General features: G+C 39.1%; 1 protein-coding gene and 1 long non-coding RNA gene across 8 annotated transcripts in view; one reads left to right on the top strand and one right to left on the bottom strand.

The window, feature by feature from the left end:
* hsf2bp (heat shock transcription factor 2 binding protein) overlaps window positions 1-15,035 on the top strand; it is a 60,214-nt gene that overhangs the window by 454 nt on the left and 44,725 nt on the right. For 2 of the 7 annotated variants that reach the window (XM_082165439.1, XM_082165438.1), the window contains exons 2-9: window positions 799-946; window positions 1,862-1,965; window positions 2,392-2,541; window positions 2,684-2,825; window positions 2,944-3,061; window positions 3,424-3,527; window positions 7,620-12,376; window positions 12,462-12,512. In XM_082165439.1, the coding sequence (XP_082021565.1) occupies window positions 799-946; window positions 1,862-1,965; window positions 2,392-2,541; window positions 2,684-2,825; window positions 2,944-3,061; window positions 3,424-3,527; window positions 7,620-7,846 (993 nt within the window). In that variant the 3' untranslated portion in view covers window positions 7,847-12,376; window positions 12,462-12,512. Of the gene's footprint in view, window positions 1-96; window positions 377-798; window positions 947-1,861; window positions 1,966-2,391; window positions 2,542-2,683; window positions 2,826-2,943; window positions 3,062-3,423; window positions 3,528-7,619; window positions 12,377-12,461; window positions 12,513-14,871; window positions 14,990-15,035 lie in introns of those variants that run through there. The other 5 variants (XM_082165437.1, XM_082165440.1, XM_082165442.1 and 2 more) reach the window with 5 other exon arrangements.
* The window catches only part of LOC309495663, a 157,761-nt gene continuing 147,305 nt past the window's right edge, over window positions 4,580-15,035 (bottom strand). Inside the window, exon 2 of the long non-coding RNA XR_014204771.1 lies at window positions 4,580-5,784. This is a non-coding gene — a long non-coding RNA (uncharacterized lncRNA). The remainder of the gene's footprint in view (window positions 5,785-15,035) is intronic.

Raw genomic sequence — 15,035 nt, 5'->3', positions numbered from 1 at the left:
TTTAGGGTAGGGAAAGGTTCAGGGGTGGGGATAGTGTTAGAACGAAGGATATTTTTGGACGGGAATGTTGTTCCAAATATGTTGATCCAGGGACATGTCTTACAGGCAAAATCACGGTGATCGATTTTTACTCTGCCCCTCTGGCGTCCACATTATAAAACTTCCCGGAGGCGCCCCTGTCTGTTTGGGGGATGGGTGACAGCAGGGAGATGACTTGTTTTGCGCCGAACAGTGGAGGGCGCTAAAGACATCGTTTAAACATTTTAATAGGTCAGAGGTATTTCGTCCAAATCCAGAGGTCTTTATCAAATTTGCACTTTTTGAAATGAAAACAACCAATACAGCTAATGTTATGTCTCTGTCATCTGTAGGAGAGGTAACTTTACCATTTTTACCAGTTCAAGTTTGTTGCTGATAAATTAGTTCAGTTAAGTGGATGAAAGCTAGTGTTTAGCAAGCTAGTAAGCTAATTAAATGTGTGTTTGATATTTCTATACCCCTGTAAGCATATCAAGGCTTTTCAAATAGACTTTGTCACCACAAAAGCATTTTAATCGTTTTCTAAGACCAACTCTCAGTTTTAACGACGTTTTAAACGATAGTTGTATCAAGACTAACGCAACCACCAGCATTACCACAAGATGTCATTGTTCCACCACTAACACACGTTCAATAATACACAATACACTTCAGGGGGAATTTTGTACCGTACGTACAGCAGATAGCCCTGTCCAATGTCAGACTTGTAACGTTTGTCTACCTCTAACAGTAAACAAAAATGATCATGTGTGTTTCAAGGATGTGGGATCAGATTGCTTCGTTCGAGTCAGAAAGCGAGACTTGGAGAAACTGGAGGCAGAAGTCAGAACACTACGAGAGTTTATGCCAAAAGTGATCAATTGTGACTTTATTGATACTATCCATAAAGGACGGTCTCTGGACGCATGTAAGCAACAACTCTTTTATAGTAATAGCGCATAGTTATGACACAAGAATATGGACTAATAGGAAAACAATATGTTCTTTGTACATGCTATAGACATCGATAGTATAGATAAAGCTGAACTAAAGATTTTAATTCAGGAGCTGGAATTTGAATTAAACTGGCCACAACTCACAGGAAGTTGAATTTAAATTTAAATTGGAATAACAGGAAGGGGAATCTACTGCAATTTAAAAGAAACCAACCAATGCATTCTGAAAAAAAATAAAGCATTTTTCCACTATAGACCTCATTCAGAGCAGTGCCATGACTTTTATGAAAGCTTGGCTGTTTTCAATGGCATCCGCTGTAAAAAGCTCCTAGATCACTTATAATTTTTCACAGCTATGTTGTCTGGATTTTTTTTTCTTTTTGTCTACTGACATTTTGTCAGCAGAACAATCCAAAAACACATTAAATGACAGTACAATCCACTGAAAATCCCTCACAGTATCGCTTTCATTCCCGTTAACAACGCTGATGTGAATAAGGTCAATGGTTTTCAAAAGTTACAGTACTTATACAATATGTGTCACTTGTTCAATATAGCTTGTTCAAAACATAGCTTAAAGCCCAACAATCAAAGTTAGTCTTTGCAAAGACAAACTCTTCTAATTTTAAACTCTTCTATTTAACAGTTCCAGTTATTCCATTCATTTGTACTACTTTCAAATTCAAATTGCAATTTAGCATCCTGTTCCCTAGATCAATTTAAATTCAGGACAAATTCTGAAACTGAACCAAAATTGAAAAGACCGTCTCAATTCGGTTCTGAATGGTGCACAACCCTGTTTAACAGCATTTGTAACAATACTAAATGGTGAATCTTATCTGTTAATTCTGACTGTTGACTTATTTAAAAATTCTTGATTGTTATAGTTAAAGAACGCAGTGACCGTGAGCAGCAGCAACAGAGAGACGATTGTCTGCACATCCGTTCCAGACTAGATGCTGCACTGAGCGACTGTCAAAGAGAGAAACAGGTATTAAAATAGAGGAGTAAAGAAAAGGATGAGACCACACTGAAAAGAAACATCATGATTTATAGGAAGATTCTAAGAAAGCACCTGCTCAAATTATTTAAAATAAGACAAAATAAGCTTTAAAATAAGAATTACAATTGAAACAAATGAATTTGACAAATGAATTGGAAACACTAACCAATATACATGTCAAGCTCTAAAATATCTTATCAGGTAGAAATTGCTGAAGTTTAATTCAATTATTTATTTATATTTATATTATTCAAACATATTAATATACACATTTTAATATATTCATTTGTTATATATTGCCAAAAGTAAAAAAAAATTACCAGAAATATTTTGGGGACCTTTGATTATTATCTTTGACAATGAAGGGCCTAGGAGTCAAGAAGGTTGTTTTGTAAGTATCTCCTACATTTGTAGGAGAAGCTGATTCTAAAGCAGCAGTTATGGGAGTGCAGAGAGCAGCTGCAGCAACAGAAAGACTTTTGCACTGAGCTGGGCTCTGCGTCTTGCACCCTGCTCTGGAGTGCATCTCAAAGGGAGGAAGCGATCAAAGACATATTGGCTGATGTAAGTTTGTACCATTTTGAGAGTGGACACTATTAAGCGATGACTTCCAGTTTAAGTGACAACTGTTTTGAAGGGGAAAAAAAGATGATACATTTGTTTTACCTCAACCGAGTAGGTTTACTCTGTATGTACACGTCCACAGGGTAAACTGGAGCCCTTCCTGAGCATAGCAGATCAAACCTTGGAGTCGTTCATCAAGTTTCTGGATGACGATGCAAAGCCACAACAGAGTTACAACTCACATGAGCATCATTTCGTTCTGGCACTGGCTGGCGTTGTTACCAGTGAGGGCATAGAGTTTGTTTTAAATACTAGTTCCATCTAACGGTCATGACTTATTTATATATTATTACCATCTCAAGAACATGTGAAATGGTCATTTCATCTATTCACTTGTTTTAGATGTAGCTGCTGTGTCTTGTGGACGAGACTTCCTATCCTCTTCTGCCCACGTCCTTTTGGGTACTCTGATGCGGCTACTGGGACTAATGAAACCAGGAGTATTTCCAAAACTCAAAGTGTATGTCACAACTTAAAAGTACACATCCGATAATGACTGAGACTGATATTTGTGATTTAAATGATTTATTTGTGAAAATAATAAACAAGATGTGGACTTTTCAGGGTGTAAGGGAAAATATGTAAAAAAAAATATTTTTTTTACATAATGGTTACACCACATGACATTTTTTGAGTCATGAATAAAATGTTTTAACTAGATTTTTAAAAGATTTTTCTTTTTACCCGTGAGCCAATATGCAGTCTTACTTTCACATGCAGGTTTTTTAGAAGAAATTGAGTTGTTATTGTACATAATGATTTTCGTAAGTTGATGTATGTGTTTCTTTCTGAAAGTATGTAACTTTATATTTTTGTTTGCAGATTGATGCTAATGGCTTTATATAACATCACTATCAGTGTGAACGGACTGAAGCTTATAAGTGAGAGTCCTGGACTTCTACCTCTTCTGTGCACGCTTCTGGAAGGTGTGTATGTATATGTTTGTGAGTTTCTGAGAGAGCTTCTCAAAACTTTCGAGTTCCCAGTCAGACAGCATCACAACGCTGTTCATGTAGAGCAGGGTTTCCAAAATAGGTGTTTGTGAGGGAACTGCAGGGGGTTTGGGAGTTAACGAAATAAATAAATGCACAGTTAGTCAAAATAAAACTGAAATCAAGATATACCTTAGTGTGTTATCAGATCAAATGCTGTGATTTAATGAAATAATTGTATAGTCTGTTGACTTACACACATGCAGCTTACAGTGTTTTCAGCATCAGAGCACCTTGCCTTCTCACAAACGTTATCTCTGTATGTAAAATGAGTTTAACGTGCATTTTGGCAAAGCGATGTGTGGAAAGTTCACTTTATTTACACATCTCCACAATTTTTTGGGGATAGAACTTTACAACATTTCACCAGTATTCCGCCAAAATAAAATCTTGCGGATTTGAAGAATTTAAGACATAAATACTTGTATATTATTATTGTAACTTGCAGTATAAAATAAAATAATCATTAGTCCTATAATTATGTATTTTATTTTACATGACAATTGTAATTTACAACAGTAATAAACTGTATATCTGCATTTTTATCATTAAAATAGTAATAATAGTAAGCCTTATATATATATATATATATATATATATATATATATATATATACTGTATATAAACAATTAAATATAATTAAAACACTTACTAAAAAAACTTGCATGTCATGTGACCTTTAACCAACATCAGAGAACCATGAACATGCAAATGTGATGTTCAATTATTGAAATATTAACTTAAAATATCAGTGGCTACTTCAAGTAAATACAGTACTGGGCTTTTCACATTGCGCTGTTATCGGTTATCGTCGTTCTAAACACCGATTATATCCCCGGGTAAAGGAGCGTTTCACACTTGTAATTTAGATGCGGGGTTAGCACCGCTTTTCACCCGGGGTTATAAAACCCTGCACCGCTTTTTCTGTGTTAACTCCAGTGTTAATTTCGTTGACGAATAATTTTCGTCATTATTTTCGTCAACGACATTTTTTCACAGACGAAAACGAGACGATAACTAAATAAAAACTAGTTTTGAATGACAAAAACTATGACGAAAATCTATTGACATTTTCGTCAACGAATAAAAACTAGACGAAAATGTTAGATAGTGACGATTTGGGAAGCGATCCAGTCTGATGTCCTGCATTTGTGGTAGATGCGCACAATTGTACTGTAACGTGATCTACCCAGCGGCACACGAGTTGGCATGCGCTGCATGTCTCATAAAACGTTAAAACATGTAAACGTCTGGGGGAATCATTAGAGCAGACATGAAGATCTGAATAAGAGTGACGGCGAAAAAAAAAAAAAAAAGAGCTATATTCGGTACGGTTTTCTGTCCGCACACACCCGACCCGAAGCGTGCAGCCATTCACATAGACACCTATCCTATACAGCGCGCGAGTACAGAATTGAGCTTTCTTTCGTGTCTGAATGGACAAATACACACAAATATTATGTCTAAATGTCCGTTTTGGAGAGTATTCACGTAAATTATGTCGGTTATGTCTTAAACAGTTGTGAGTGTATCTATGTGCATCAGTGCATTGGATCCGCATGTCATTGGACATGATCCGATGTCTTAAAGTGACAGTGGGTAATAAACCTAATGCGGTCTGTGTCCTTAATATTGATCAAGCAACAAAAGAAAAAGAGAAAAGCATTCACTGCTCGTTAATAGCTTTAATAAGGATAAATTATATTTAATTCATACAAATAAATATGTCTGCTTGAAAGAATAGAGAATGATGTATGCAAGTAGTTATAAATAATTCATATATCATTCATTGAAAAGAAGACTGTTTTCTACTTTAGGAAAAGTGGTTTTATTTAATTTTAAGATATTTTTTAAGTTACAGTAGTTAAATCTGTATCTGTATTGCACGTTCAAACTTTAAAATCATTCATATTAGCAGGTTAATATATGTTTTTTCCGGGAGTATATGGGTTTGGACATTTTAGAGAAATTCTAAATAAATGCATTTAAATTGAAACCCATTATATTTTAGTCGACTAAATCTACTGTAGATTTAGTCGACTAAAATCTTGTTGTATTTCGTCGACTAAAACTAGACTAAAACTAAAACAATTCAGATGACTAAAATATGACTAAAACTAAATGGCATTTTAGTCAAAAGACTATGACTAAAACTAAATCAAAATTTGCTGTCAAAATTAACACTGGTTAACTCTGCATTGCAGTGCCAAACTTGTACAGTGTGAAACTATGCAGTGTAAGAATGTTACAACTAGATGCTTAGCAACCGACAACCAATCACGTGCCTTATATTCACGCACTTTGGGCAGTCATGTAAACACCACGCGATGTATATAAACAGTCGTTTCTGCGTATGATAGGAAACATGTCAAACGACAATGGAAAACGTGTCTATTGGAGTGAAGAACAGACCGTTTCATTCTTGCCCTTATAGTTTGAAAAGCTCACTCAGAAAAAACTTGATATTACAGTCAATAATGTGTAATATGAGGACGCACAATGGTATACCCTTTATGTAAACAGGCCAAATGCTGTGTTTGTCCAGTCAACACTGACACCACATATATGCAAATAAGGACTTTAACCTGGGGTTTAGGAATGTGCAGTGTGAAACGGCAGTTTATGAATACCCAGGATTAATTGTTAACCCTGGGTATAGTATGAGCAGTTAGATGTGAATAAAGATAACCCAGGATTCCGTTTACCCGGGGTTTAGAGTGACCCAGGGTTATCTATTTCAAATGTGAAAAGCCCTTATATGGACAAAAGTATTTATTCTTGAATTCAGGTGTTTCAATCAGATCTATTGCTGCCACAGGTGTATAAAATTAAGCACCTTGCCATGCAGTCTGCATTTACAAACATTTGTAAACTTTAGAAAAAAGTTGGTCGCTCCGAAGAACTCTGTGAATTCAAGCGTGGTACTGTGATAGGATGCCACCTTTGCAATAAGTGAGTTTGTGGAAGCATTTAGGAACAGCATTAACTCAATGAAGCAGAAGACCACATAAAGTCACAAAGTAGGGTCACAGAGTGCTGAGGCACATGGTGTGTAAAAGTCGCCAACACTCAGAATCCAAAGCTGAAGAGTTCCAAACTTCCACCAGGATTAATATCAGCACAAAAACTGTGCGGGAGGAGCTTTATGGAATGGGTTTCCATGGCTGGGCAACCTCACTTGACTGATGCATGCCAAGTACCAAGTACAATGCCAAGTGTCGGATGGAGTGGTGTAAAGCAAGTAGCTACTGAACTCTGGAGCAGTGAAAATGTGTTCTGTGAAGTGATGAATCACACTTCTCTATTTCTGTCTGATGGATGAGTCTGTGTTTTGCGGATAACAGGAGAACCTTACCTGCCTGACTACACTGTGCCAAAAAATAAAAAAGTTTGATGGAGGAGGGATAATGGAATGTGGCTGGTTTTCAAGGGGTTGGACTTGGAATTTAATGCTTCAGCATACCAAGATATTTTGGACAATGCTATGCTTCCAACTTGTGGGAAGGTGGGAACAAATTGGGGAGGTCCTTTTGTATTCCAGCATGAATACAAACTGACTGTGACCCAGTGCACAAAGCAAGGTCCATAAAGACATGGTTGGATGAGTTTGGTGTGGATGAAACAGAAGCACAGAGCCCTGACCTCAACCCCATCTTTGGGATGAACTAGAACAGAGATTGTGAGCCAGGCCTTCTCGTCCAACATCAATCCCTGACCTCACAAATGAATGGGTCAAAATTCCTACAGAAACACTACAAAATCTTGTGGAAAGCCTTTCCAGAAGAGTGAAAGAAGCTGTTATAGCTGCAAAACACATGTTCATGTCTATGTGATTAGAATGCAATGTCCTTAAATCCCTGTTGGTCTAAAGGTGAGGTGTCCCAATACTTTTGTCCATATAGTGTATTTTGCGTCTAAGGGGTTCAAGCTGACAAAAAAGTTTGGGAACCCCTGGTGTAGTGGATTACAGACGTCTCTCTAACCCCCTTGACAAACAAAGAAACACACTCTCTCCCTCTCCCACAGACCCTGACCCAGAAGTGTGTCTGCAGTCATTGAGGCTCCTTCAGTCTTTACTGCTAGAGAGAGATGTCATGTCACACATGACCACTGATTTTCTCAGCTCTTTCCCACTCAATCGTATCCACCATCTAGCTTCAAGTCGCCACCCCGCTCTCAAACAAACAGCCCAGGAAACACTGGAAGATCTTGATAGCTTTACCAACACTAAAGTCGCAGAGAAGGAGCAATGAGGCCCAGGCTTTCATACTCAATTACAAATGAGAGGTCTAGGTTTGATCTAGGTCCACCAAACCACATATTAGTTCTGAGACTTTGCCATGTTACAGGTATAATCATCTAAAGAAACCTAAGAAGAGAGTTCCAATTGTAAGTAATGCTGAAGCAAGTGCTAACCTTTTTTGTACACACACAAAAAAAATTCCACATAGTTTTTTTATTAAGTTTTCATCTTTTTACTGTGGCCCTGGAGATGTGGAAAAATCTTTTTTGTGACATAAATGCTGACCACCACTATAGATAGATGTGCATGTCTTTTATAAAATGACAGAGAAGTTGTACCACATTCTTACATACTCTGTGTGCAAACTACATCACTTTATACAATGATTATCATCAAATCAATATGTGTGCTGCCCTTTCTAGCACACCCACAACAAGAGCCTTTTCTGTTGTCCAACATGCGTGGAATTCTAAACTTAGTATCACTGTTAGGACAGCAGCAGAATAATCAGCAGATAGGAGTTAGACGTCACAGAACCAATTGACCTACAGCCCTTTGGAAGTCAGCAGCAAAAATGTTATACATAATGGTGCCCAGTCTATCTAAAAAGTTAAATGCAGAGCTTTTCAGTTGATGTTTTTTTCCCCAATTGTTTGACTAATAGAATGTTCTCGTTTTGACGTATTGCTTTGATTGTGGCCTTTCTCCTTTTCCTTTACACTGTTCATATGTATATTTATTTTGCAACGTTATGTTTCAGGTTATACAATTAAAAGGTTTCACAATTTTTATTTTATTTTTTATTATTATTCTGATGATTTTTTCTGCAGTAAAAGTGTTTGTCAGTGAAGCATATTAGTAAGATGTCCATCTCAGAGAAATGCAACAAACAAAAAAAAAACATCAGCCAGGTTTCACAACATCTTTCTCTTTCTTTAGTACATTCTCACAACCCACAATGTGTGTTCCTTTTATAAATTACATAATCCTGTTGTTGAATGGCAGATAATGATAATGGAAAGAGGAAATTAAGTCATTTGATAATATGAAAGTTGACGTCAATCAGCTAATCCGGCAAAAACATGAGGACTACATCCGAGAGCATACTTCCCTACTATCAAAACGGTATGTGACCAAAGTATGTCCGAATTCATAGGCATGTATGTGCTTATTTTGAATATCGTATGCACACATCAAAATCTCGCTGGATGCAGAAGGTCGTCCTGGTACTTTTTGCCTATACTCTCTTATAAGTACTCTGAATTCGGATATACTTTTGTCACATACTGTTGTTCACCTACTTAGAAAGTATTTGTGAATGGGAGAGGACAGGTACATACAGACCAAAATTAAAGGCAAAGATCAAAAATTACCTCTCTGTCTGAATGCATGGACAATATGTCTTGATTATTACTTAAAAGTTAAAATGAGAAAAACTGACATTATCACGTCACTCAAAAAACTTTGATTTCAAAGGATAAAAAAACATCTTAATGCCTATATGACTAAATGTCTAAACAGTTGCTGTATAGTCAATTCATAATGAAGTGTAATTCCATTAGCAGTCTTTTCCTAAAAATATTAGTTTGTACAGAAGTCGCTGTGTATAGGACTATGTGGTTGTGGGGTAGATTAGATAATAACTAAATCATGAGATAAAAGCCCTTGTCAGCGAAAGTTTGACGAGAAAGCTCCTTTCGTTGACGTATGTATTCTGCATTTGTCAGGCAAACTCGTGTCTCGTTGGTCTCTTTTGACATGTTTTTATTGTTCAGCAAAAAAAAAAAAAAAAAAGTGCATGGACATTTTTAGGTTATTATGCATCCATGTTGATTATTAATTAGGTATAGATCAGATGTTTTGTTGCATCAAGCATAGAAGCAAAAGTGCTTAGCCAGTTGTAAACATACAGTGGGTACGGAAAGTATTCAGACTCCCTTACATTTTTCACTCTTTGATATTTTGCAGCCATTTGCTAAAATCATTTAAGTTCATTTTTTTCCCTCATTATTGTACACACAGCACCCCATATTGACAGAAAAACACAGAATTGTTGACATTTTTGCACATTTATTAAAAAAGAAAAACTGAAATATCACATGGTCCTAAGTATTCAGACCCTTTGCTGTGACACTCATATATTTAACTCAGGTGCTGTCCATTTCTTCTGATCATCCTTGAGATGGTTCTACACCTTCATTTGAGTCCAGCTGTGTTTGATTATACTGATTGGACTTGATTAGGAAAGCCACACACCTGTCTATATAAGACCTTACAGCTCACAGTGCAGCTGTGTCCCAATGTGAAGGCTGCATCCTTACCTCCGTGAAGTTGGCACCCCATAAAACGAAATAATTTCCAAAACTATGCCATTCGTTTGTGCTGATTTGTGCCGCAAAAACGAACGTTTGTGCTGGTTTGGTGTTTGAGATATTGAACATTATTTTTTTGGGTTGTGTGACGTCACTCTCCACCCCATGTCCTTCAAATCGCTCCAAACCGGTGTCATTCGTTTGTGCTCGGTTTGTGCTGGTTTGTGCCGTTAAAACAAACACTATCTGTTTTCCTTTCGCAGATAGAACAAATTTAATTCGGGAGCTGTGACGTCACTCTCCACCCAACCTCATCTGAATCGCACCAAACCGGTGTCGTTCGTTTGTGCTCGATTTGTGCTGGTTTGTGCCGTTAAAACAAACACTGTATCTGTTTTCCTTTCGCAGATCGGGGCAGTGACGTCACTCTCCACCCCACCTCATCTAAATCGCACCAAACCGGTGTCGTTTGTTTGTGCTCGATTTGTGCCGGTTTGTGCCGTTGAAAGAAACATTGCAACTACGATCCCCTCTTAAACATTAAAAAAGAAACTTTTTAAGGACAATTACATAACTGTCCACCCCATATGGTCCAAATCGTTGCAAAACTGTGCCGCTCGATTTGTGCTGGTTTGTGCCGTTACGATGAACATTGTATCTTTTCCCCATTCTTTTCCCCATTTTCTCAGTAGCTTGAACACTCACTACATTAGGCATAAGATAGTTAATTAACGCTGTCCATTTATTTATTTTTATTTCACGTTTTTAAAGTCCAATATTATGTTAGTCCACAGCCCCCTACTTGGGGGTGCTGATGCTATGAGGAGGGGCTGCAGCCCCCACAGCACCCCCCTTCCCGCGCTACTGGGTGGCATAGATATTCAGTTTTGTTGGGTGCCTGCACATGAGGGGGTTAAAGGGAACGAGATGGCAGATAAACTGGCCAAAGAGGCACTACTAAAAGTAATCATAATTACAATTCCACTAGGAAAAGGCGAAGGTAAAGCAGTGGTTAAAAGGAAAGGTCTTGAAATATGGCAGAAACGATGGGAGGAAGACAGGAAAGGTAGGAGATATTATAAAATACAAAAAAGTGTCAGTATAAAGAATTACATGGAAAAGAACAGGCGTGAGGAAATTGTAATGACAAGACTGAGAGTGGATCACACAGGGCTGAATGCCACATTATTTTTAATGGGGAAAAGGAATAGTGAGAACTGTGGAAACTGTGGGGTTAAAGAAAATGTTGAACATGTAATATTGTACTGTACATCGAATGAAGTGGAAAGACAGGTGCTTAAAGATAAGGTTCAGGAGGCAGGGAGGGAGTGGAATCTGGTAGGGATACTGGGATCAGAAGGAGAAGGAATAAGAATCACTAGGAAGGCTCTATTTACTTTTTTAAAAGACTCAGGGTTATGGAGTAGAATTTAAAATGACATGATAATACACACTCCAGTACAGTAGGTGGCGGCATTCACCTAAACGTTGTTTGCAGTCCGCCATTAAATAAGAGAAGAAGAAGAAGAAGAAGATAATCGAGAGCATTTCCGTAACTGCACTGTCTTTAATATCCTTTGCCCGATTTGGATTGGTAGACCATAATCGAGAGCATTTCCGTAACTGCATTGTTTTTGTCCGTAACTGCACTGTCTTTAATGTCCTTTGCCCCGGTATGGTTTTCAGTGCGCGGCCATCTTGAACCCACTGCAAAACAGCCGAAAGAGAGAGAGATGCGTGTGTCGGTGTGACTGATGAATGATTCTTACCAGTTGTGGACCGACGAAGCTGAACTTTCAATGTGATAACTCTGAAAAGATACTGATCGAGGAATTGGGAAACCATGTCATCAATCCATTTGGGAAAATGCGCTTAAATGTCTAGAGATAGATTATATTTCATCGCATTGTCGCAATCTTTTAACTAAGTTACCTCCTGGGCTTTGTTCAAATGTTTTGTGTCATATTTATGTAGGAGAATGAAAATGAGGCTGCCTTTAGCATTCATTACAAATGCAAAACTGCTTAATTCTGGCTGTAGAATCAGGCATGGGATTCTTAATGGAATTACAAAAACACCATTGCTGTCCAGTTGTAATATTTGCTGCAGGGCGGAGAGAAATTGGATAAAACCAGTGGGCTATGACACCGGTGTAATGACTTACAACAGTCTTACCAAGCAGAAAGAACCTCTGGTTTTGGCTCAAGAAAGAATTGCTTCCTGGTAAGGTACACAGTGGTCCATTACGGTAATTGAGATTTTCTTACATTTCTTACTATTTTTTTTTATAACATCTTCTTTTGTCAATTCCAGGTATAGCTGTGGTCCCACTGTTTATGACCATGCCCATCTCGGCCATGCGTGGTACGTTTCTCTGCTTGCTAACTAGTTAGTTACAGAGTAGTTGCAGTTACGTTGAAACTAGGTTGCTAGGTTATTTTAATATCATTGATATACTATTATAGTTTTTATTAACATTTTCCATTTACTTATAAATTTGAGTAAATCTTAGTTTTAGCAATTTTGTTGTTCCCTTTCGAGAGGTCTCTCATATTGCGTAAGTAGCTTACGCTATGGGAAAAACTCCTTTTCTCAAGAATATTGAAGCCAAATTTTCAAAACACAGCTAGAGTAGACAGCTAGCTGAGCGTCTAGCGCAGTCATTGGCTGTGCTGCAGCAACCGCACGAACCTATGGTGAGGCAGTTCATGCGCGCGAACCAATCAGGCCGATTCCCGCCCATGCGTGTCAGAGCCTGCTGGAATGGGCGTGGCTTATAGCTATATAAGCCCCCATTTACGCCATAGAATCAGATTTAATCTTCTTCAGCAAGTTTCCACTTCGCTGTCCTCCGGATTAAAGAAGCTGCCTTCGCCGCCGTCGAAAAGCCTTCAGCGGAACAAGCCACCTGCTAAACAGCTCTGAGGACACCGGCTTCCTGGTTTCACTGGACGCCGCCTTCAGTCCGCTGTACAAAAAGCTAGTATATTCGCCACTGCGACTCATTTTCTAAAAGAGCAATTTCACAGGCGTTGTTTCAAATGCCTTGGGTGACCTGCGCCTCATGCAGAGGCCCTCTCTTCGGCAGAGATCGTCACATCCTCTGCGCTTCCTGTCTGGGCTGTGACCACACGGAAGCTGCAGTCTCTAAGGAGTCTGTGATGAAATGGCGCGCTCTACACTGAGGGCTCGACTGGCCAGCTGTATGCATTCCCTCCGGTCACGATGCTTCCTCAGGTCATTGACGGATCAGGGAGAGCAAGTGTGCAGTGCTCTTGATAGCTCCTCTCTGGAAGAACCAGCTATGGTTCTCCAAGTTGACTCAGCTGCTGAAAACAGCCCCATGGCCGATTCCGCTGAGAGACCTTCTCACGCAGGCGAACGGAACGATCTGGCACCCCCGTCCCGACTTGTGGGCCCTCCATGTATGGCCCTTCAACGGGTATCTGGGGACCTCCCAGAAAGGGTGCTGAAATCCATCACTGAAGCGAGAGCGCCCTCGACCAGGCGTCTTTACGCTCTAAAATGGTCAGTGTTCTACTCATGCCGAGTGCCAAAGGTGCTCTCCTTTTTACAAGAGCTTTTTGGACGTGGGGCACACCCCCTCCACGCTCAAAGTATATGTAGCAGCCATAGCAGCATTTCATGCTCATGTGGCCGGGCAATCACTGGAAAGAAACAACCTGGTCAAGCGCTTCCTGCCTTGAATTCGGGCCAAACGACTCCAGAGTCGCCCTTAAGCCGAGGCACGGGTATGTTCCTAAAGTGCTCTCCACTCCGTTCAGAGTGCAGGTCATTTCGCTATCAGCTCTTCCCTCGCTAGAGGACGAAAGAGACGTGAATCTACTCTGCCCTGTCAGGGCTCTCAGAGTCTATTTAGAGCGTTCTGCCCTGTTCAGGCAGTCAGAACAGCTCTTCGTATGCTTTGGCGGCCGCACCAAAGGGCTCTCAGTCACAAAGCAAAGATTATCACGCTGGATAGTGGACGCTATCTCGCTGGCTTATGTGTCCAAGGGCCTCCGTTGTCTCATAGGCATCAGAGCTTATTCCACGAGAGGCATGGCCTCGTCATGGGCATGGTCGAGTGAAATACCAATTAAAGATATCTGTGCGGCGGCCGGCTGGTCCTCGCCGTCCTCATTTATAAGATTTTATCCTGGAAGTTCCCCCCGATGTATATCCGGTCCTGGTTCAACCTGAACTACGGTTCTTATACATTATAAATAAGGGGCTTGGCCCTTCTTATACATTATAAATTAGCGGCCTGATTGGTTCGTGCACATGAGCCGCCTCGCCATAGGTTTGTGCAGTTGCTGCACCACAGCCAATGACCGCGCTAGACGCTCAGCTAGCTGTCTACTGTGCAGAAAAGGAGTTTTTCCCATAGCGTAAGCTACTTACGCAATATTCATTCCCTTCTCTCAGGGAACTGAGGTTACGTTAGTAACCGAGACGTTTTTATTTATTTTATTTTGATACATTAAGTAAAACAAATGAAAGTGTGAAATGTTGCCTTGACAGCTAGCTGAAATTAAATAATTGTTAGTTATTTTATATTTTATTTCAGTTAACATTTATTTTATTTCAAATATCAAAAATGCTATTATAAATGCTATTTACAGTTTTAGTTTACTATAATAACCCTGGGTTGGTGTTTGTTAAGCAGTAAATACATTTCTCTGCCAGCTTCCTTTATTTTCTTCTTTTTCTTCCTTGTATGCAGCTCATATGTCCGATTTGACATTCTGCAAAGGATCTTATCCAGACTTTTTGGAATCAATGTCATCCATGTTATGGTCATCACTGACATTGATGATAAAATCATACAAAAAAGCCTTGAGGTAAGTATCAACTTAAACTCTTTCACCCATGTTTCAGTATACAAGA

The sequence above is a fragment of the Leuciscus leuciscus genome, assembly GCF_965113295.1.
Source record: "Leuciscus leuciscus genome assembly, chromosome: 3".
Lineage (NCBI taxonomy): Eukaryota > Metazoa > Chordata > Actinopteri > Cypriniformes > Leuciscidae > Leuciscus > Leuciscus leuciscus.
Note: the sequence above shows the minus strand (reverse complement) of the source record. Positions and strands in the feature narration are given on the sequence as shown.